Genomic DNA, 21,908 nt, shown 5'->3' on the forward strand with positions numbered 1-21,908 from the left:
AAGGTCCCAGGAATGGCCCCTTAAGCAAACAGGGCCCCAGCAACAAAGTCCTCCTAGGTGCAGAGGGCAGGAGGGTCCAAAAGAAGTCCTCCATGGCATCCAGGGGCTGGGCAGGGCCCAGGGAAGCAAACCTTCCCCTGGCCCCAGCAGCAGCACGCCCCTGGTAGATTTGAGTCAGGAAAACAAGAACATTTTTATGGGGTCACAGCCACTCTTTTATACACAAAATCCCTTTGTCTCAGGCTGCAGGGCAGGGGGAGAACCAGTTACAACTGGCTCTTGAGCACTTTGTTGTGCTCAGCCCTCTCACTATTCACAGGACAGGCTAGGGTCGCCAGTCGCACCACAGGGGGCGGAGCCAGCATTGTGTAGGGAAGGCCTAGCCCTATTCAGGTCCCAGGTGCACCCCTCCCTCACATCAACATGCACATCTCTCCATTCACCACCGGGGCAGACCCATCCTGACTCCTGGAGCTAGGCACACCAGCCAGCTCCAGCCAATCACAATCCAGACAGCCAATTCACATTCACTGCACAGACATGCCAACTTCTAGAAGTGGCACTTCCACACCACACACAATAAATCCACGCACATCATCGCGCAGCATTTAATCAAACGAGTTCGCACATACCAAACTCGACCCAGCACTCCCCACACATCAGGAACTACCATGGACACACATATGCCCCATGCATTCCTATGGGAGGGCAGGCCACTCACCACACATACACAGAGGGCGCACGCACTGTACACTGTACCACAGTGAAAAAGTGCGCAGATGCCTAAAATCACCAACACCAGGTTACAGAAACAGGCTAGGCAAAAGCAAAAAGTTTCGGGGTGAACCTGCTAAAAGGGCCAAGTCCAACAAGGCCCTTGACGCCCAATGATGTATTAGTTATCTTTGATCTTAGCCTGTGTAATTCAAAGATATCCACTCTTCAAACAAAAAGTAAACCGTGAAGGGAGAACAAGCAGCGGATCTACAAAAGTGCCACCAGAAGCTCACCCAAATGGAGGGAGGCTTTCTAGCAGATCCCTCCACTGACAGACTCAGCAAGACGGTCAATACACAGGGTGGCACGCCGGGGCGACCAGTCCATTGGGTGTACGGAGATCAGGATGATGCACAGGATGCATAGGACAAACAGAGCATGGAACAGAAGGTGGCTGGAGTAGGATTAAGAGGAAGGGTGGATGAAGGAGTCAGGAAAGAGAAGGTGGGACCATGACGGATGTCGGAGGAAGAATCTGGTAGGAATGTGCCAGGAAACGGAAAGAAGGTGCATGAGGGGTGAAACAAGGTGGGTGGAAGAAGGAGGCAGACCTCTGGCTCGGGGTAGGCCTCTGCTTTCTTTGTCGGTGACTCGTCCATCTACAAGCAGCCGAAATGTAGGGTTGAAAACCAAGAGAGGAATGAGGAATAAGAGGGTGAAATTGAGAGCATAATTACCAATTCATCATATAGATCCTCATTTCTAAATGGAGCCTCAAGTCTAGCTTGAAAGACTAATGACTAATGGACTTACGCGCAGCGTCCACACGCAGCGGTCGCACCGAAGGTGCGCCAAAGGTAAGCCCTTCTACGCCCGTCCGCGCCTGGACCGCGCCCAGCGCCAGACCCCCTGGCTCTCGCAAAACCCACTACACCCGCATTACGTATGACGCCGCCACCCTCCTAGCCCTTAACCCCGGACGCACACCACAATGCTACGAAGCTGCCCCAGGACGTACCCACGGTCCCTTCGCCTGCCACTCCTGCAAGTTTGCCTGCATCAAGACCCACACCAAATCCACGACCTCCAAACACAGCTCCGACTCTAACCACCTAAAATGCATCCTGCTAAACACCCGCTCGATCCACAAACACGCCACAGAACTCTGGGACCTACTCGACACTACTTCACCGGAAATCGCCTTCCTTACAGAAACCTGGATGAACGCATCATCAGCACCCGACATCGCCATAGCCATCCCGGACGCGTACAACATCATCCGAAAAGACCGCACCAACCAAACAGGAGGCGGCATCGCCATCGTTCATAAGAACACCATCAGAATCACGACCAGCTTCGACGATAACCTTACACCCGCCGAACACCTCCACTTCCAGATCCACACCGACCCCAGGACCACACTTAGAGGCACCCTCATCTACAGACCACCAGGAACCCGTAAACAATTCTGCGAAGACATCACTGACTTCATCAGCCCACATGCCCTCCCCTCCGAGAACTACATTCTACTGGGAGACTTCAACTTCCACCTGGAAAAGAAAAACGACTGCAACACCACCACCCTTCTGGACAACCTGGCCAATCTCGGACTCAAACAACTTGTTGACACCCCCACCCACTTAGCCGGACACACGCTCGACCCTATCTTCACCTCCAGCAAACACATCTCCTTCAATCATACCACAGCTCTCCATTGGACGGACCACAGCTGTGTTCACTTCAGCTACAAAACTACCACAACTCACAACCCCCCACAACCTATTCCTCGAAGAAACTGGAACAAAATCACCACCGACCAACTCCTCACATCGCTCAACCAAAACCCTCCCACCCTCTCATCAGACCCAAACGAAGCTGCCACCAAACTCAAACAATGGATCACTCACAGCGCTGACGAACTAGCACCTCTGAAAAACCACTAGATCAAACAAGGTAGCAAAAAGGCCCCCTGGTTCAACGATGACCTTAAGAATTCCAAGAAACTATGCCGTACTCTCGAAAAAACATGGAGAAAAAACCCAACCACTGACAACCTAACCACCTTCAAGGACGCCACCCGCAAACACCACCAATTGATCCGATCCACCAAGAAATCAGCATTCAAGGATCGACTAAACAACAACGCCCATAACAGCAAGGAACTATTCAACATCGTCAAAGAATTTACCAACCCCACCGCAGCCTCAAACGACATCACTCCCTCCCAAGACCTCTGCGACTCATTATCCTCTTTCTTCTACAACAAAATCGCCGACATACACAACAGCTTTAAGAACATTTCGAAAGAACAACCCACCCCACCCACTTCCAAAACCAAACCGCTCGCTAACAACCTTAACGCCTGGAACCCAATCACCACTGAAGACACCATTCGCCTAATGAACTCCATCCATTCAGGTTCGCCAACCGACCCCTGTCCCCACCACATCTTCAACAAAGCAGACTCCATCATCGCACCCCATCTCCGTGATGTCATCAACTGGTCCTTCAACTCCGCTACCTTCCCAGAAAGCTGGAAACACCCCGAACTCACTGCCCTCCTGAAGAAGCCCACAGCTGACCCCTCTGAACTTAAGAACTACCGCCCCATTTCCCTCCTCCCTTTCCCGGCCAAAGTCATTGAGAAAGCCGTCAATAGCCAGCTCGCCGCCTTCCTTGAATCCAACAACTCCCTCGACCCCTCACAGTCTGGCTTTCGAGCCAAACATAGCACTGAAACCGCCCTCATTGCAGCGACAGATGACATCCGAATGCTACTGGACAACGGAGAAACAGCTGCCCTCATCCTACTCGACCTCTCCGCCGCCTTCGACACAGTCTGTCATAGCACCCTCATACAACGCCTCAGCAACATCGGAATACAAGGAAAAGCATTAGATTGGATCATCTCGTTCCTCGCCGGGAGAACCCAGAGAGTCCGACTCCCCCCTTTCAAATCAGAGGCCACCAAAGTCATCTGCGGAGTCCCACAAGGATCATCACTCAGTCCCACCCTCTTCAACGTGTACATGAGCCCCCTAGCATCCATCGTGCGACAACACAACCTCAACATCATCTCCTACGCTGACGACACCCAGCTGATCCTCTCCCTCACTAAAGACCCTAACACAGCCAAAACCAATCTTCATGAAGGCATGAAAGAAGTAGCCGAATGGATGAAAAACAGCCGCCTAAAACTCAACTCAGACAAAACGGAAGTCCTCATCTTAGGATCATCCCCCTCTGCCTGGGACGACTCTTGGTGGCCATCTGCCCTGGGCACAGCACCCATACCCACAGACCTCGCACGCAACCTGGGCTTCATCCTAGACTCCTCCCTCTCGATGACCAGACAAGTTAACGCCGTCTCATCCTCTTGCTTCAACGTACTCCGTATGCTCAAAAAAATCTTCCGTTGGATCCCCACCGAAACAAGAAAGACGGTCACCCACGCACTGGTCACTAGCCGACTGGACTATGGAAACACCCTTTACGCCGGAACCACAGCCAAATTACAGAAAAAACTCCAAAGCATCCAAAATGCTTCGGCCAGACTCATATTGGACATCCCTCGCCAAGCTCACATTACCGGCCACCTAAAAGACCTCCACTGGCTTCCCGTCAACAAGAGAATAACGTTCCGTCTCCTCACCCACGCTCACAAGGCCCTCTACAAACTAGGACCCGAATGCCTCGACACACGACTGTCCTTCTACACACCCACCCGCCAACTAAGATCCTCCAACCAAGCGCTTGCCGCAGTTCCGCGCATCCACAGATCCACCATGGGAGGCAGATCCTTCTCCTACCTGGCGGCCAAGACCTGGAACTCTCTCCCCACCCAACTCCGCCTCACACAGAACCACATTTCCTTCAGAAAGGAACTTAAAACCTGGCTTTTCGATAAATAATGCTCCCCCTCCCACAAGCGCCTTGAGACCCTATGGGTGAGTAGTGCGCTATACAAATTTCTGAACTTGAACTTGAACTTGAAAGGGGTTGGATTTACCCCCCACCCGGAGTTACTGATACCACCGATATTGGTAACACCAGGAAATCTGAGCCACTCTTCATAAAGGCATTTGTGAGTGGTCCACAAAATTAGCTACGTTTTTGCCACCCATGCATTTACCGATACTGAGGTAGGGGTAACGCTAAGGTTGTGGGCTATCCAGCCCGTTATGGGCTGGACCCCCTGACCCTCTCATAAATGAGGAACGGGGCCTAGGGTCGGACTGGCCTGTGGGCAATCAAACAGTGCCCGATGGACGGGTCTGACCGATCAGCATGTGTACGATCAGTGGTATGGTAATGCACTCATTTATTTCTACAAGGTCTTTTGAGTTCTGATGATTGTTTAAATCTTTCGTTGGTGCATGTGGGCCATTTATTGGCTGTTTGTGGGCCCGTTTAACCACTTGAACGCTATGGGGATTTTTCCCCTGTGCTGTAAATACAGGAACACCATTATTCATGAAGAGCTGGGCTCGTCATCAGTGTAGCAGGAGGCTACTGCATGACGAGCCCAGCTCGTCATGAGCGTGGAAGGGGTTAAGTTCTGCTGGGCTGGTTTCTACAGTTGATTTCCCTGATATTAAAACAAACATTACTTGCAACAAGCTCAAATCCATGCATCCTTCCATACATTGCAAAACACTTGTACAGCACATACATCTTTACAAGCTGAAAACTGCCCCAATTTGCAAACATAGGCCACTGTTTTTTTAGCTTTCTAATTCACAAATGGAAGCCTCTTTTATTTTGATGCCGGTGCCTATCTTCTGTCCTTGTCCAACCTTGTTGGGGCAGAGGGAGTAAGAGAGAGTGGTAATTCTAGTCCAGTTCCACTGGTAATTCAACATTCTCCCCAAGCCTTTGGGGAAAAAAAAACAGTTTTCAGCAGTTGAACCTCTCTGTGAAAGTAGAAAAAAATAGAATTCTGACAGTGGCTTTAATTGTTGTTAGACCACCTTATGAACTAAGAGGTCACTCGTAATAAGGGCCACTGTGTTTTTTTAACACGAGGCCCTCCCAAGAAGATTCGGTATTGTCTGGTTCTTTAAAGCGCCTCCAGTCGCTACAGAAACTAACACCACAAATGCCTGATCTGAACCCCCAAGGACAGGAGCTTGGCTGGCAACTGGCTCCATGCCATTGGCAATCGCCTTCAACTAGTTCTGGCTTTGCAAATAACAACACTTTGGACTAAGTGTTATTCTTCCCAAACACATGTATGGACCTACAAGCCTCAGCATACAAAACTCTAAAATTCCACATGTATGGGCCTACATGCCTCAGAATAGAAAACTCTCATATTCCACATGTATGGCCCTACAAGCCCCAGCATACAATACTCTAAAATTCCACATGTATGGCCCTACAAGCCTCAGAATAGAAAACTCGCAAATTCCACATGTATGGCCCTACAAGCCTCAAATTACAAAACTCTCAAATTCCACATGTATGGCCCTACAAACCGCAAAGTACAAAACTCTCAAATTCCACATGTATGGCCCTACAAGCCTCAGCGTACAAAACTCTCAATTCCACATGTATGGCCCTACAAGCCCCAGCGAACAAAACTCTCAAATTCCACATGTATGGCCCTACAAGCCTCAAAGTACAAAACTCTCAAATTCCACATGTATGGCCCTACAAACCTCAAAGTACAAAACTCTCAAATTCCACATGTATGGCCCTACAAGCCCCTGCGAACAAAACTCTCAAATTCCACATGTATGGCCCTACAAGCCTCAAAGTACAAAACTCTCAAATTCCACATGTATGGCCCTACAAACCTCAAAGTACAAAACTCTCAAATTCCACATGTATGGCCCTACAAGCCCCTGCGAACAAAACTCTCAAATTCCACATGTATGACCCTACAAGCCTCAAAGTACAAAACTCTCAAATTCTACATGTATGGCCCTACAAGCCCCTGCGAACAAAACTCTCAAATTCCACATGTATGGCCCTACAAGCCTCAAAGTACAAAACTCTCAAATTCCACATGTATGGCCCTACAAACCTCAAAGTACAAAACTCTCAAATTCCACATGTATGGCCCTACAAGCCCCTGCGAACAAAACTCTCAAATTCCACATGTATGACCCTACAAGCCTCAAAGTACAAAACTCTCAAATTCTACATGTATGGCCCTACAAGCCTCAGTATATAACATTCAAAGAAAACTCCGAAACATTACCAAATCTGTCGCTAAGAAAACTTGAGATTCCGATGAATGGAAGTTTTATTGGCCAACATACTAGGCCCGACCAAAGGTAAGCCTCTCCATGACAGAGGTTAAGCTCTACTAAAATGGTACAACACAATCATGAACACCATAGAAATACTCCGAAAAGGAGCCAGGGGGAACTAGTTGTGTCAATACAGTGGAAGGAAAACTTACTTCATACTTTTAGTAGATATTCGCATTGTTTAGAAAATAAACAGCGCCCTGTGCTTCGGGCCTACTCCCGCGCATGCTCACTCAACTGGGCAAGTAGCCAAAGATCGATGACCAAAATAGAAGGTAGAAGCGCTCTTCATTCAAGCACTAACACCTAACTCCCGGCACACCGATTGCTGTACATCAGGATATTCATGCAGCCTTTATTCAAGTTTTGGCGCTTTATTATGCACGATACGGCAGAATCGCTGTGTCATGCAGTATATTGCATAATTGTGCATAATTAGGAGCTAATCTGATAGCTCAGTGGGTTCAATGCTGGTTGCATAGGTTTGAAACTGGCAGCTCTGCCTCACTACAGTTTGCATTGTTGTTCTGACCGCATATAGAACCTGGAGTAAATAAGGGTTGTGTCAGTACATATAAAAAGGCGGACGTTTTACATCGGGGCATCAATAGAATATAAGGAATGTGCACACTGTGGTTTGTGCGTACATACTAGAGAATGCTGGGGAAAAAGTTCCTTCAGAATAATCGCGAATTTATGAAACAAAAACTATGGACTTAACTAGACACACCTCTTAGAACTGATCATTACAGTGTCGTAAAATATTTAGAGACAAATTCAACATTTCACATTGAAGAAGAACTGGGCCCTGAATCGTACAGTCGTTGACCAGAGCAGTATTTTATATTTTGGACGTCTCAAAACACATTTGACCAGCATTCGCACATGTGAAATTTACTTCACACTACTAAACCCTGCTTTTCAGAGAAGCATCTCCTCTTAGTTGCTCTCCACTACACTACAGATGCACCTCAAATGCTTAGCTCTAGCCGACACATCATAATATTTAACATTAGTATAAGGAATAGCGGCTACTGGAGTAGGATCATACCTGTGTATGTAGATTTAGGCCTTACAGTGGAACTTCCTGTGGGCTTCCATCCCGCCCAATGCTTACCATTGGTTGACTTCTTTCACTCATTTTCTGGCTTCTTATTTGTTGACTTGCCTTCCTCTTCTTGTCTTTGTCCTTCCGTGGTCACTTTACCACCCTCTTGGTCGATGACGTGTATCCTTCCACGGCTTACATTCAAGGAACTACTTGTTTCTTTTGCTTTCAACACTCCATGGGAGTGCACATGCTTTCTTCCTCTCTCCCTCTTATTCTCTAGTTAGCGAGTCATAACGTAGGCACGTGCTCATACGTTCCCCCCTCCCCTTTGGCCAGACTTAAGCTTTATTGGCTTGCGGCTGCTGTTCAGAATCGCCAACTATTGGAAAGGCTAAGAGGTCAGGTGCTGCCTTTCTAAAGATGAGAAGGATTGTTTTTACTGTACATCATTATCACATATTTCTGAAAGGCCTGGTAAAGGTCAACCAGGTTTACATTTCAAGGAATGGAGATGAGTGAAAGCTTCCATCTGTCCCCCAAAGTAGTGTACGTCACCTTGGGAGGTAAGAGGCGACTGCAGGCAAAATAGCCGCTCATTCTATCGGCTCTTGCTGTCGACACTGCCAGCAAGGGCCGGGAGTGTACAATTAAAGGTACAACAGCAACCGTACTGAGACATTACCGTATTGTCCAATCAAATTAGGGCCAGCCCTAGAAGTACCGGTGTGCCTACTTCTAGGAGCAGTGGCACTGAGAAGGCCATAAGGGATTAAAACACTGCAGTCCTTCTATGTGGTGCTGGCACTGTCCCTCGCGAGTAGTAAATGGAAAATTATATATCTGTACCATTTAATGCAGTAAATCATTAAACATATAGGCCTAGATGTATCAAGATTCCATTTTGCGAATCTTAAATAGCGATTTTTAGCGAATCGCTATTTAAGATTCGCAAAACGGAATGTATGTAAAAAATCGCTTTTTTTTAGCGATTCCTTATTAATCTTTATTTGCGAATTCGCATTTTGCGAATTCGCAAATAAGAAATAATTTCCCATGCATTCCTATGGGCCAGGAGGCCCTTAGGAATGATTGTGAAGCAATTCTCAAATTGCGAATTCGCAATTTGCTAATCGCAATTTGAGAATTATTTCAAGGGTGCAGGGGTGTCTCATGGACACCCTGCTGCACCCCTGAAACTTACATGTGTGTGCATATGGCACATGTAAATGTAATGTAAATGTAAATTGATACTTGTATAGCGCACTACTCACCCGCAAGGGTCTCAAGGCGCTTGTACGAATACCGCTGTGGAACCCATCCTGGCTTTCCCTGTGAGGTGTCCACTCCTGGGCACCCCCAAGGTGGAGGCCAGGCATCCTTAGCGTTGTGGGGGCCGTTGTGGAGATTAAGCAAGCTATTGCCCAGAGTTGCAGAGTGGGACTCCATGATTGGAATAGGCACCGAGGCGAGAATTATCAGGTCCGTGGAATTTTGAGCACAAGACCCACCGAGGCGGGGAATTGAACCCTGGTCCCGGGCCAGACTTCTGCATCAGGGTCTGCCGCTCTAACCATTGAGCCACACTTCTCCCTATGGGCATGTATGTGTGTCACATGCCACCTTCAAAATTGTCATATTTTGGTTTTTGAAAGGATATCGCAAATTAACACAAACCTCAAATTGGTGTTAATTTGCGATTCCTTAACCTGAATTCGCAATGTAAAAAAATTTCATACATGGCATTTAAGGAATCGCAAAATTGCGATTCCTTAAATGCTTAAGCAAAATAAGGAATCGCAATTTTTTGCGATTCCTTATTTTGCTAATTTCTAATACATCCCAAAAGATGCAAAATGTCCGTTTGCGATTCGTTAAGGCCGAAATTCTGCGAATTTCGGCCTTAACGAATCGCAAAAGGCTTGATACATCTAGGCCATGGTAACCCAATTTAGAAGTCCTGGTTCGATTATCTGTAAGGTACATTAGTATCTTAGCAGTGCTACCACAGTCTCTTTACAAAATAAGCAGTCCTGTACAAAAAAATAAATATATATTTTATATATATATATATATATATATATATATATATATATTCGTATTCTGCATTTAAATCTACAACCGCTCCATTAAGACTGTGAAATTAAGCAAGAATCAGGGTTCAGCGGCCCATCGGGTCTCTGGGCCCCGGTGTCACTGCGCCTGCTGTAGTAACAGAAGCCACGCCCCTGTATCTATTTAACCCACCAATCATTTGCACATCCTAGCGCCCCGCTAGCAATCCCCCAGGTTGCCAGTATATCAGCGCTTTAAAAGGCCGGTTCTGTCGGGCACCGAGTACCAGTACCTGCTATGCTTTGAAAGGCAGCAGGCCAGCACTTCTCAGCAGAGGGTCAACACTTTTAATGGTGATAATACTGGCACTGCGAGGCCTCCGGGTAGTTATGCGCTATATAAGTGGAATTTTTCATTTCATTTAATTTCATTTCACTTCTCTGTCGAAAACAAGCATTTATTTATTTATTTATATAGTTTTATATAGCGCAAACAAGATCCTGAAGGATATCAGAGCGCTTTACAATAAATTGGTAGAGAGGACAACATGAAATAAACATAGTAATTGAGAAAAGGAGAAAAAAAACCTAAAAACAGTAAACAAAGAAACAAATATAAGGTATAATATTATGCAGAGGGTACATCTGTTACTGTTAGTTGTGCCACTGAGCAAGGAACAAAGAGATAGACGCCTTATAGTGCACCATCCCCTTATGGCAAGAATTTTCCCATTAAGAATCTTTTGGCTTCAACTTTGAAGGCTGTCGTCGAGGAGAGTATACGTACATCCGGAGAAAGAGAGGATGATAGGTTTCAGGAGGAGAGCGGAGGCGCTTCTAGATGCCCTCCCCCCACATGATAATTCAAGTTTTTGCACTAGGTACGTGGGAGTATTGTAGTGGAGGGCTTTGTGCATCAGGATTGCAATCTTTAGCTGAATTCCTGCTTCTCAGGGTAGCCAGTTGAGAGATTTAAGGACTGGGGATATGTGCTAATTTCGTTTGGAGCCTGTAAACAGTCTTGCTGCAGAGCTCAGCGAGGCCCTTAGTGGGGCCAGGGCAAATTTAGGAAGGCCACAGAGAGTTGCACTGCCATAGTCTAACCTTGGTAAGACAAGAGCTTGTACAACCTGCTTGAAATCCTTTTGTGGCAAGAAGGATTTGATCAATCTGAGAGTCCTCATCAAGTGGTTCGCTCCCTTACAAACGTTGCTGATATGAGTCTTCATATTCAGGTGACTGTCCACTGTGACTCCAAGCAGTTTGGCTGAGTCTATGATAATCGGAGTACAGTTGAAAGCCGTGAGGTAAGGTATCCAGAGGTCGATCTTGGGGGTGTGGTTCGGCGGGGAGATGAGCAAGAATTCCATCTTGGAGGCATTGAGCAGGAGATGGTTCTCCTTTAACCAATTTTGAGTCAGCATGAGGATAGAATTTAGCGCAATGATGTTATCCAGGGATGAGATTTTTAAATAGAGTTGAGTGTCGTCAGCATACATGTGGAAGAGAATGTTCATTGAGTTAAGTAGATTAGTGAGAGGTTCCAAGAAAAGGTTGAAGAGGATAGGTGAAAGGGCAGATCCTTGGGGGACCCCAATAAGTACGAGGGAGGGCTGAGAGAGAGAGTGGTTTGACTTGAATCTTTGAGATCTGTGTAGAAGGAAGGATGAGAACCAGAGGAGCACATGATCCAAGAAACCCATTCTGTTTTGTAAGATGGATAGGAGGATGTCATGATTGACTGTATCGAATGCAGAGGAAAGGTCGAGGATCAGGTGGCAGGATTCGTTTTTATCAAGCATTTTCAGAATGTCATCAAAAATGTGTACAAGGGCCGATTCAGTGCTGTGACCCCTCCGGAAACCTGATTGATGATGGTCTGGGCACCTGCACTTCTAGGTTTTCATTTCAAGCACGAATGCGTGTAGTAAGTAGTTTATTTTGAGAAGAGAAGATCACACGCTCTAGCCAAAACCTACTAGATTAAGCACGTATTCCGTTTTAGTGTGTTACTCGACATATAGCGCTTCCATTCCTCGTTATGTGCAGTAAGAGCTATATAAATGCATTGAGAATACGACGGCACTGAAAGTATGGCATCCAGCTAAGAAGCACCAGTGGCGCCTGCCTGGCACCGGTCGTGTTTACTCTATCTCCTCGCGTTGGCACGAGAGTTCATATTTCTTGCCCAGTCAGTCCGTGCCCGTTCGGCTGCCTGCCACACACATTCCTGTAATCTCTTTGCACACAAACTTAACACATTTATATTCGAAATACACTTTTTTTTTGTCTCTCTATAGTCAAAATAGTTATACATTAATTAAATGACGCCTCTTGTGGAGTTTAGCAATTATTTCTACAGTTATTTCGTTCGCAGGACCCAGAGGTAGATATCCGGATACAATGACTTCCGAGCCCCCTCTTCACACTGAGTGACGAAGGTCCCTTAGGGCTCCCCAACTGGCTCCTGCATGGGCGTAGGAAGTGTGGGGGACGCGGAGGATATATCCCCCCCCCCCAGATTTTGGAGTGGGGGGACACGGGGGAGGGGACACGGGGGGGGGGCGAGGGAACAAAAGAATTTCCCCTCTCCCTTCTGTCATTCGCAGGGCCATCATCCCGGAAAAGCGCTACCTAATGGCCCTGCACTTGACCTGCCTGGAGTCAAAGAGGCCTCCCGCCCTCTGCCCTTTGTTATGCTGCAGGAAGGCTTGGCGTTCTGGGAAGGGCAGAGAAGGGAAAAAACTCTGTTTCTTTTCCTTCATACCCCCGGGAGAAGGCAAGGACAGTGTCAACTTCTCCTGTCCTGCCTCTGGCAGGTGTCCTCCTCCCCTCTCTCTCTTTATTCCTCCATCTCTTTCTGTCTCTGTCTCGCTCCTCCTTAAGTTCTGATTTCAAGAGCTCTTACATACTCTCTCTTGCCTCTCTTTTTCTTCGTTTCCCAGTGAAATGGATCCAAAATAGGCGGAACACTTTGGCTGGAAATGTCCTCATTTACTGACCGTTTTATTATTCCAAAGAAAAACCTCGGGATGGAGAGAAAAAATAATGAAATACCGAAATAAAGCAATACAGAGTGGTCAGCAGACAGGCCAGATTGTTATTTACACCCACACACATTAGCGCCACTTTACAGAGTTTGCCAGTGAAAGCGCTACTTTCTTTCTTTCTTCTTTCTTTGAGCAACATTGTTTTCCCAGGGTGGGGAACCATTCCTAAAGGGACTGAAATACCTGGTTGATGGATGGAGTGGAAATGTTTAATATGATCATTTTCAACTGTTTTAATAATTTTAGCTTATAAAATGTGTACTGCGGCTCTGAGTCCAGGGATGTGGTCTTTTTTAAACCAAACTGCTTACATTTTGAAAGGATATAAGCAATGGACATTGAAACAGGTCCCTTCATGGTCCTGTAGCCATGTTCTGAATTTCAGGCAAAATCACTTACTGATTTCTGAATAATGAGTTTTAAACTGTTAAGGTAACCATGTTGCTCCTGAATAAATTTCACATGATTTGCTTATTCTTTCATTCCTTATGAGTGTTTGCTTTTTCTAGGGTGTTATTCATTTTTTTCAGGCAGCATTTTACTGTTGTCTAGAGCATAATTTGAATTTAGTCGCAGCACAATTGAGTTGTAGCTGAAGGCAGTGGACGTTTCTCTCAGTGGGGCAGTATGGTGTTCAGTGTGGGAGAGGATGTGGCACTCTGGCCAGAGCTACTGAATTTAGAACTGGAGCACCATTTTCAGCCTTTATGACCAGTCCACCGGACCACACTCCTGACAGAGCTCATTCCGATGCTACACCTTAGAAGGCGCGTATGACCTTGGAAGCCCTCATGTCTTAGCACCCGCAGGTGGACCCTAACGGTGGCAAGTGTGAGTTAACCTTGAAGGCCTGTCCACCACAATCCATACTGCAGTTCACCTCCAGTCTTGCGGGCAGGCATACGAAGAAGCACACCCTAGATCGACAGTGACACTGAGGTCACAAGATCCTTGAGGCCAGTCCACCGCACCCATTGGTACCTCCATTGGCCTTTTTCAGCAGTAGTGGTGCAACTTACCAGTGGTTGGCAATGTAGGATTTGCATGCACACCAAACTTAGGGGGTGATTATAATGGAGGTGGAACCGCCACGTCACCCTGTCAGCGGTGGTCCCACCGCCATCGGTGACTGCATCACCACCAATCATATTACAATGGCGGGTGGTTCCCTGGCGGTCGGAAAGACCAACCGCCACGCACCCGACTGGCTCCTTGAGCCCGCCAGTGCAGCGGAGGGGCTTGTGGTTCCTACAATGCTGGTTGTGCCTACCAGACACCACAGTAGGGATTATGATATCCCTTAACCGCCAGCCTATCCATGGCGGTTCACCCACCATGGAAAAGTTGGTGGAAAGGGACATTGGAGGCCTGTAGCAGGCCCCTTTCCCCCCAGCTCCCAGACATGGGACCTGGGTGCATCTAAGAAGCCCCCCTACATATCACTGCACCATGTGGCAGGCACCGCATTGTGCCTGCCACGTAGTGCAATGATATATGTAACATGTCAGTTTTTACATTGCGGCACATGATGCAGCCATCAGCACCTGCTGCAATGTAAAAGATATTGTGGGGCCGCCCCCTTGGAGGCCAGCAGTCCCATTCCCCGATTTAATAGCTGACGGACTGAAGTCCACCTCCCATCGTAATCAGCGCCTACGTTTGCAAACTTTATGGTCTCTGCTTCATGCACAAACACTTTTAACATGTGCCGCCTGCTTTCGGGCCACTGGAGTTATGCAGCAATGGAGGCCAAAATTATGTTGCAGTGTTGACTAAATGATGCAACAATAAAAAGTCTGCAGCGAAATGCAGTGCATTTTATGATACTTTATTATTTTGACATATTTATACATACGAACAGCCTCTGCAAAGCTTTTGCCTCATTAGTACCTGTGTAACATACAAATGCAGCTGTGGGAAAGGTGACCAGTCAACCTTTGCAAAGGGCCCTACACTTCACAGCAACATAAATCACATTTCTTTTAGTAATTTTTGATCCGTTTGAGCTACAAAATTGTTTTGGGTGAAATCGTTAGATTATGCAACAGATGATGTATATTATGTGGCAAATATGATACAGCCATAGTTAAGTGGAAAACATGTTTCCACTTAACTTAATTTTGCCCCAGCATTGTAGTTGATCAATTTATAAGTTCCCCAAACCCAAAAGTTGAGTTTGGGCACAGTTTGCATTTTAAAAGCAGTCCTACAACACAGGGCTACTTTTAAACTGACTTCAGGCTTCAGCAGTGCATACATGCAAATGCAGAAAGGGCTACTGGCCTCTAAACTGCCATGCCCTATTATATTCTAGCGACTTAAAGGTAGTTCTAATCCCCCTGCCCTATTATATACTAGGGCCTTATAAGAGAGGTCAATCCAATTATAGGGGTACCCTAACCCATAGTGCACCCTAGTGTATGTAGGTGCTTTCACAGTGTCTTTAAGTGTCTCTTTCAGAATACCACTGGCCCTGTGCCTGTTCAGGCAGAGGCCAGGGTCAGTCAGAGTCAGGTACCACCAGTACCAGTCAGCAAAACATTGGGGAGTACCCAGGGCACAGGATGGCTTTGCAACACTAAAGAAGCCCAAACTTAGAATTTAAAACATAACACCATGGTTGGGGGGGGTTGTGTTTAATAATCAGAATTGATTTATATCCTAATGCACCCATTTTCCAACATTAGGAGAAGGAAAGACTGGGGAAAAATCATAACGTTCTAATCTATACCTTGAAGTTTTCATGCAGCTCTTTGATGACGGTTAATAACTCACAGTTCAATGTTAGGATTTTAACTTGTAAACTGCAAATACCAAAAGAATCTCTCAGACAAAAGCAGTAACTCACTGACCTATTTACATGATATGCATTTTGTGATCTGCGTGGTACACATTCTTTGCGGCAGACATGTTACCCCACTGTGGCTACCTTACCTAGAGTCAAAATTACCACTAGACAAATCTCCGATCTCTCTCAATAAAGAACATTATTCACCAAAGTTATCTTCACATTTGTATTGTTGCCTGAAAATTGCTGGAGACCAGGAATGCAGGAGCAGGTACTTTTCAAACCATAAGGCACTTGCAAACATGAAACCCCCAACCTAAGTCAGCGACCTTTGTTTGCTTGGTGCATGAAGATGCACGATTCATATCCATTTTTTAAACATTTGGTCTGATTACTATATGAATGTAAATAACAATAAAGCATACATGCAAACTGTGACAACATGCCTGCTTTTCTCAATATTTCACATAGAAAGTATGCGATTGTATTTGTTTAATGGGTGATGATTTGTATAGGGTCACTGGAAAGTCCACAAGGTTGTCCCTGTCCCCCCCAGAATTTTAGTGTCTCCTACGCCCCCGGGCTCCTGATGCCCGAGAGGCGCCTCCCTGTAACCACCCCCTGCAAAGAAGACCCTCTGAGCTGCGGAACACAGACCGCCGACGGGTAGCCGGTAAAGGACTCCGGCCACGAACACATACCAGATGGAAACGGCTGAACATAAAACGCAGCTGAACACAGACCCACCGCGCACTGCCGAACACAGACCATATGGACACCGCTGAACACAGACCTCCATTGCACTGCTGAACACAGACCACGGCTGAACACAGACCCACCGCGCACAGCCGTACATAGACCATCTGGACACCGCTGAACACAGACCTCCTTTGCACTGCTGAACACAGACCATATAACACACGGCTGAACACAGATCCACCGCGCACTGCTGAACATAGACAATCGAGCACAAGGCCGAACACAGACCATATGACACACTGTTAAACACGGACCACGGCTGAACAAAGACAAGCCGCGCACTGCTGAACACAGACCTCCGCCGTACAGCGAAACAAAGAATATTTGGAACACTGCTGTGGTGACCACAGACCCCTGCACACAGCTGAACACAGGCCAATTGGCACACTGCGCTGCCTGCTGAGCAGAGACCCCTTGTCGCACTGCTGAGTTAAGACGATTTAGCCCTATAGGTGGGTGCGCCAACAAATTAGAAGGGAGAGCCGAGTCGAACCACGGATCACCTCTGGCTCCAAGAGTCTCGAGCCAAGGGTCAGCTCTGGCTACAAGAGTCTCGAGCCGAGCGAAGGGGGGTCACATCTGGCTCCAAGAGTCTCGAGCCAAGGGTCAGATCTGGCTCCAAGAGTCTCGAGCAAAGGGTCAGCTCTGGCTCCAAGATTCTCGAGCCGAGCCACGGGTCACCTCTGGCTCCAAAAGTCTTGAGCTGAGCCACGGGTCACCTCTGGCTCCAAAAGTCTCGAGCCGAGCCATGGGTCACCTCTGGCTCCAAGAGTCTCGAGCCGAGCCACGGGTCACCTCTGGCTCAAAGAGTCTCGAGCCAAGGGTCAGCTCTGGCTCCAAGAGTCTCGAGCCGAGCCATGGGTCACCTCTGGCTCCAAGAGTCTCGAGCCGAGCCACGGGTCACCTCTGGCTCAAAGAGTCTCGAGCCAAGGGTCAGCTCTGGCTCCAAGAGTCTCGAGCCGAGCCATGGGTCACCTCTGGCTCCAGGAGTCTCAAGCCGAGCCACGGGTCACCTCTGGCTCCAGGAGTCTCGAGCCAAGGGTCAGCTCTGGCTCCAAGAGTCTCGAGCCAAGGGTCACCTCTGGCTCCAAGAGTCTCGAGCCAAGGGTCAGCTCTGGCTACAAGAGTCTCGAGCCGAGCGAAGGGGGGTCACATCTGGCTCCAAGAGTCTCGAGCCAAGGGTCAGATCTGGCTCCAAGAGTCTCGAGCAAAGGGTCAGCTCTGGCTCCAAGATTCTCGAGCCGAGCCACGGGTCACCTCTGGCTCCAAGAGTCTTGAGCTGAGCCACGGGTCACCTCTGGCTCCAAAAGTCTCCAGCCGAGCGGCGGGTCAGCTCTGGCTCCAAGAGTCTCGAGCCGAGCCATGGGTCACCTCTGGCTCTAAGAGTCTCGAGCCGAGCCAAGGGTCACCTCTGGCTCCAAGAGTCTCGAGCCAAGGGTCATCTCTGGCTCCAAGAGTCTCGAGCCGAGCCATGGGTCACCTCTGGCTCCAGGAGTCTCGAGCCGAGCCACGGGTCACCTCTGGCTCCAAGTGTCTCGAGCCAAGGGTCAGCTCTGGCTCTAGAAGTCTCGAGCCAAGGGTCACCTCTGGCTCCAAGAGTCTCGAGCCAAGGGTCGGCTCTGGCTCCAAGAGTCTCGAGCCGAGCCATGGGTCACCTCTGGCTCCAAGAGTCTCGAGCCGAGCCATGGGTCACCTCTGGCTCCAAGAGTCTTGAGCCGAGCCACGGGTCACCTCTGGCTCCAAGATTCTCGAGCCAAGGGGCAGCTCTGGCTCCAAGAGTCTCGAGCCAAGGGTCACCTCTGGCTCCAAGAGTCTTGAGCTGAGCCACGGGTCACCTCTGGCTCCAAAAGTCTCAAGCCGAGCCACGGGTCACCTCTGGCTCCAGAAGTCTCCAGCCGAGCGACGGGTCAGCTCTGGCTCCAAGAGTCTCGAGCCAAGGGTCACCTCTGGCTCCAAGAGTCTCGGGCCGAGCCACGGGTCACCTCTGGCTCCAAGAGTCTCGAGCCGAGCCATGGGTCACCTCTGGCTCCAAGAGTCTCGATCCGAGCCACGGGTCACCTCTGGCTCCAAGAGTCTCGAGCCAAGGGTCAGCTCTGGCTCCAAGAGTCTCGAGCCGAGCCATGGATCACCTCTGGCTCCAAGAGTCTCGAGCCGAGCCACGGGTCACCTCTGGCTCCAAGTGTCTCGAGCCAAGGGTCACATCTGGCTCCAAGAGTCTCGAGCCGAGCCAAGGGTCACCTCTGGCTCCAAGAGTCTCGAGCTGAGCCAAGGGTCACCTCTGGCTCCAAGAGTCTCGAGCTGAGCCAAGGGTCACCTCTGGCTCCAAGAGTCTCGAGCTGAGCCAAGGGGCACCTCTGGCTCCAAGAGTCTCGAGCCGAGCGAAGGGGGATCACATCTGGCTCCAAGAGTCTCGAGACAAGGGTCAGCTCTGGCTCCAAGAGTCTCGAGCCGAGCCATGGGTCACCTCTGGCTTCAAGAGCCTGTGCTGAAGCGGAGTCTTGAAAATAATGTACAATATGATATACGTCTTCAAAATTCGCTAACGGGAATTTCTTTAACAGGGAGGAGCATCCCACCTCAGCACATTAGGTTATTTAAAAAGTCTTTATTAAAACTGCGTTTTTAAACACTGCCCCCGCCTTAATAAAAATGCTACCAGCGATCTAACAGGCAAGTCAGTTGTCACGCGCGCCTTAGATGTTGCTTAACTTCTTATTATGGAAGGGGCAATATTATAAGCTATTGAACACAAGACGTTTATTGTTCAGCTCCATCCTAAATTTACGTATTTGAAGGTGCTGTTCTGTCTGATAATGAACAGACGGGAGGTAATAAAGCATATGCCTATTATCACACAGTTTGATTCATCTAGGATTTATTTCGGATTTTCCAGTTTCACACTGAAATTTAACCACTAGGAGGGTGTCTCTTTCTGACATGCAAGGGTAATGCTTTCTCGTTGTTTATTTGATGACGAGGTTTAGAGTGTGGGTGACAGGCAGAATCCGTGTTTTATTTTGGGCCGTTTTATATAACGGGATATTGGCAAAGACACAAGACACAGACCACGGTACATTTTTCAGCACAGAGAGTTTTGTCAGGATTTGAGCCCGGGTCCCTATGATACAGGATTACCAGATGTGGCACTAAGGAAAATCACCTCCCGAGAAAGATCGGCTCGTTGTGGGCTCGAGGAGCCTGGAGGAGAGGATCTCGAGCCGAGACCGAGCCAGGCATCTGGCTCGAGGTTTTGATGGCTCGCCCAATTCTACATGGTCCTCCTAGTTCCTGGCCATCGGGCGCAATAAAGCCCACACTGCACTGGCACTGCTGAGCGCATACTACCTGTCACATCCCTTGGCACAGAGCTGAGCCGCGTGCCTACACCCTGGCACTGCCAGTACAGAGTTACTTTCACCCTGGTGATCACAGACTCAGCATGAGTACAAAGTTCCTTTTCATCCTGCTTTCTAACGTAACTTTTATTTTTGGTATTTTATTTAATGCGATTTTTTATACAGCGCGAACTTTACCCGAAGGTGTCAGAGCGCTTTGAACCAGTTGCAAAACATAAAGATTTAGGATTACAAGAGTTACATAAAAGATACAAACAGAAAAAATTGCAAATGTCCAAGATGTAAAGCCACACAAGGAAGAGATACAAACAGAAAGAAAAATTGCAAATGTACAAATAGTTTGTGCACAAGACAACCAGAACACAGACATTGGCACATACTCCCTGGCACAGAGCGCAGACCCAGTGACAGTGCCGAGCACGGCCCGTGACGCTTGCCCTCCCGCCCGGACAGGACGCCGTGGCTTACCTTGGCTCATGGTGTCTGTCGCGCGCGTGCAGAGCCGCCCTTGTGTTGTGACTGAGCTGAATGGCTGAAGCAGACGCCGCAGGTGGAGCATCCCGGAGGTCCCTTTTATGACAGCCTGCAAACAGGAAGTAAGATCCATGTAAAGGCAAGGCACCGGCAACAAATTCTGCCCCCTGGCAAGAGACGCGGCAGCCCGCTCAAGTTACAGAGGCATGACGTGCTTCTTAAAGCCGTTCCTGTGCTACCTAGCGATGATCCCTGAGCAATGTCAACCTCAACAACTGTGAAGTGTAATTCACGTTCCTCCTGCTAGACATGGAAAGATTCATATTGCCTCGCATGGCCAGAGCCGGGCTGGGTACTCAAAGCAGCCCTGGCACATTTTGTCAGACCTGATCCCATATGGACCCCTAGAAGGGGGTTTGTAGCCCCCCCGCCCCCCAAGTAAATGTGAGAAAATGGCGAAAATGGTGCATTCTCCAACACACTTTTTTATTATATATTCAATTATATTCGTTTTTAAAGCATAGGAAATGATGACCTTACAATGCACCAGGATTCAACAATCTTTTTTGGGGCTCTTGAATGACTCCCTCACTTTTACCTTCTTCAACAGTGCCCCTCATCTCTCCATAGCTCCTCTCTCACGTGTATTTCATTTGTTTTATAGCGCTTCTCATGCCAGTGTAGGGTGTCGGAGCATTTTAAATCACAAACACATACAGAGACAATAATACTAATAATTTCTATTTTTGAAGCACAAACATATCACACCCCCTTAAGGGTTTCAAGGCGCTAGGGGCCGTCAGGGAGATTAAGTGAGCTACTGCCCAAAGTCACATGGCACTGAGCTGAGCAGCCGCCGGGCGATCGGACCGCGAATTATGTGATTTTGTGGCCATAGAGTTTTCCACATAACTATGAACTTGCCGCATTTTCCACATAATACCTCATCCACTGCATATTTCACGGATTTTAAGGAGAAAAATAGTTTCTGGTGCAAGTGAATCAAAAGTTAGTAAAAACGCGGTGATGCATGTTGCTGCATAGTGAAAGGCCCCTCGCCAAAGCCATCTGGTCAACTTTCAATTACCTACTGCTATGTTTGAGTGTTATACTGTTACTAATAAGGTGAAATCTTTGCCCAGACAGTGTTAACATTTTTAATAAAAGACAACATAATGCAGAAATGCTGTGAAAAAATGTACCAAATTATGTTGCATAATTTGCTTATTCTTACTTGGTGCATCCCAATGGGATCCCTCCAGCGCTGTTCAAACACGACCCAGCCCTAGGGGCAGAAACTCCAGCACTGGTTTTAACACAGATCAGGAGTTCATGTATCCTGCCCGCCTCGTGGTAGGGATCAAACCTATCACTAATCTTCAACGGTGGTGACAGATCATCTCCG

General features: G+C 48.0%; 1 protein-coding gene across 1 annotated transcript in view; it reads right to left on the bottom strand.

Annotated features, from left to right (window-relative positions):
- Positions 1-20,612, bottom strand: part of TSTD1 (thiosulfate sulfurtransferase like domain containing 1) — a 78,868-nt gene extending 58,256 nt beyond the window's left edge. Inside the window, exon 1 of the mRNA XM_078669456.1 lies at positions 20,498-20,612. Coding sequence (XP_078525582.1) covers positions 20,498-20,588 — 91 coding nt within the window. The 5' untranslated portion in view covers positions 20,589-20,612. The remainder of the gene's footprint in view (positions 1-20,497) is intronic.
- Between the last annotated feature and the right edge of the window lie 1,296 nt (positions 20,613-21,908).

This window comes from Lissotriton helveticus, chromosome 12 (assembly GCF_964261635.1).
Source record: "Lissotriton helveticus chromosome 12, aLisHel1.1, whole genome shotgun sequence".
In the NCBI taxonomy this organism is placed as follows: Eukaryota; Metazoa; Chordata; class Amphibia; order Caudata; family Salamandridae; genus Lissotriton; species Lissotriton helveticus.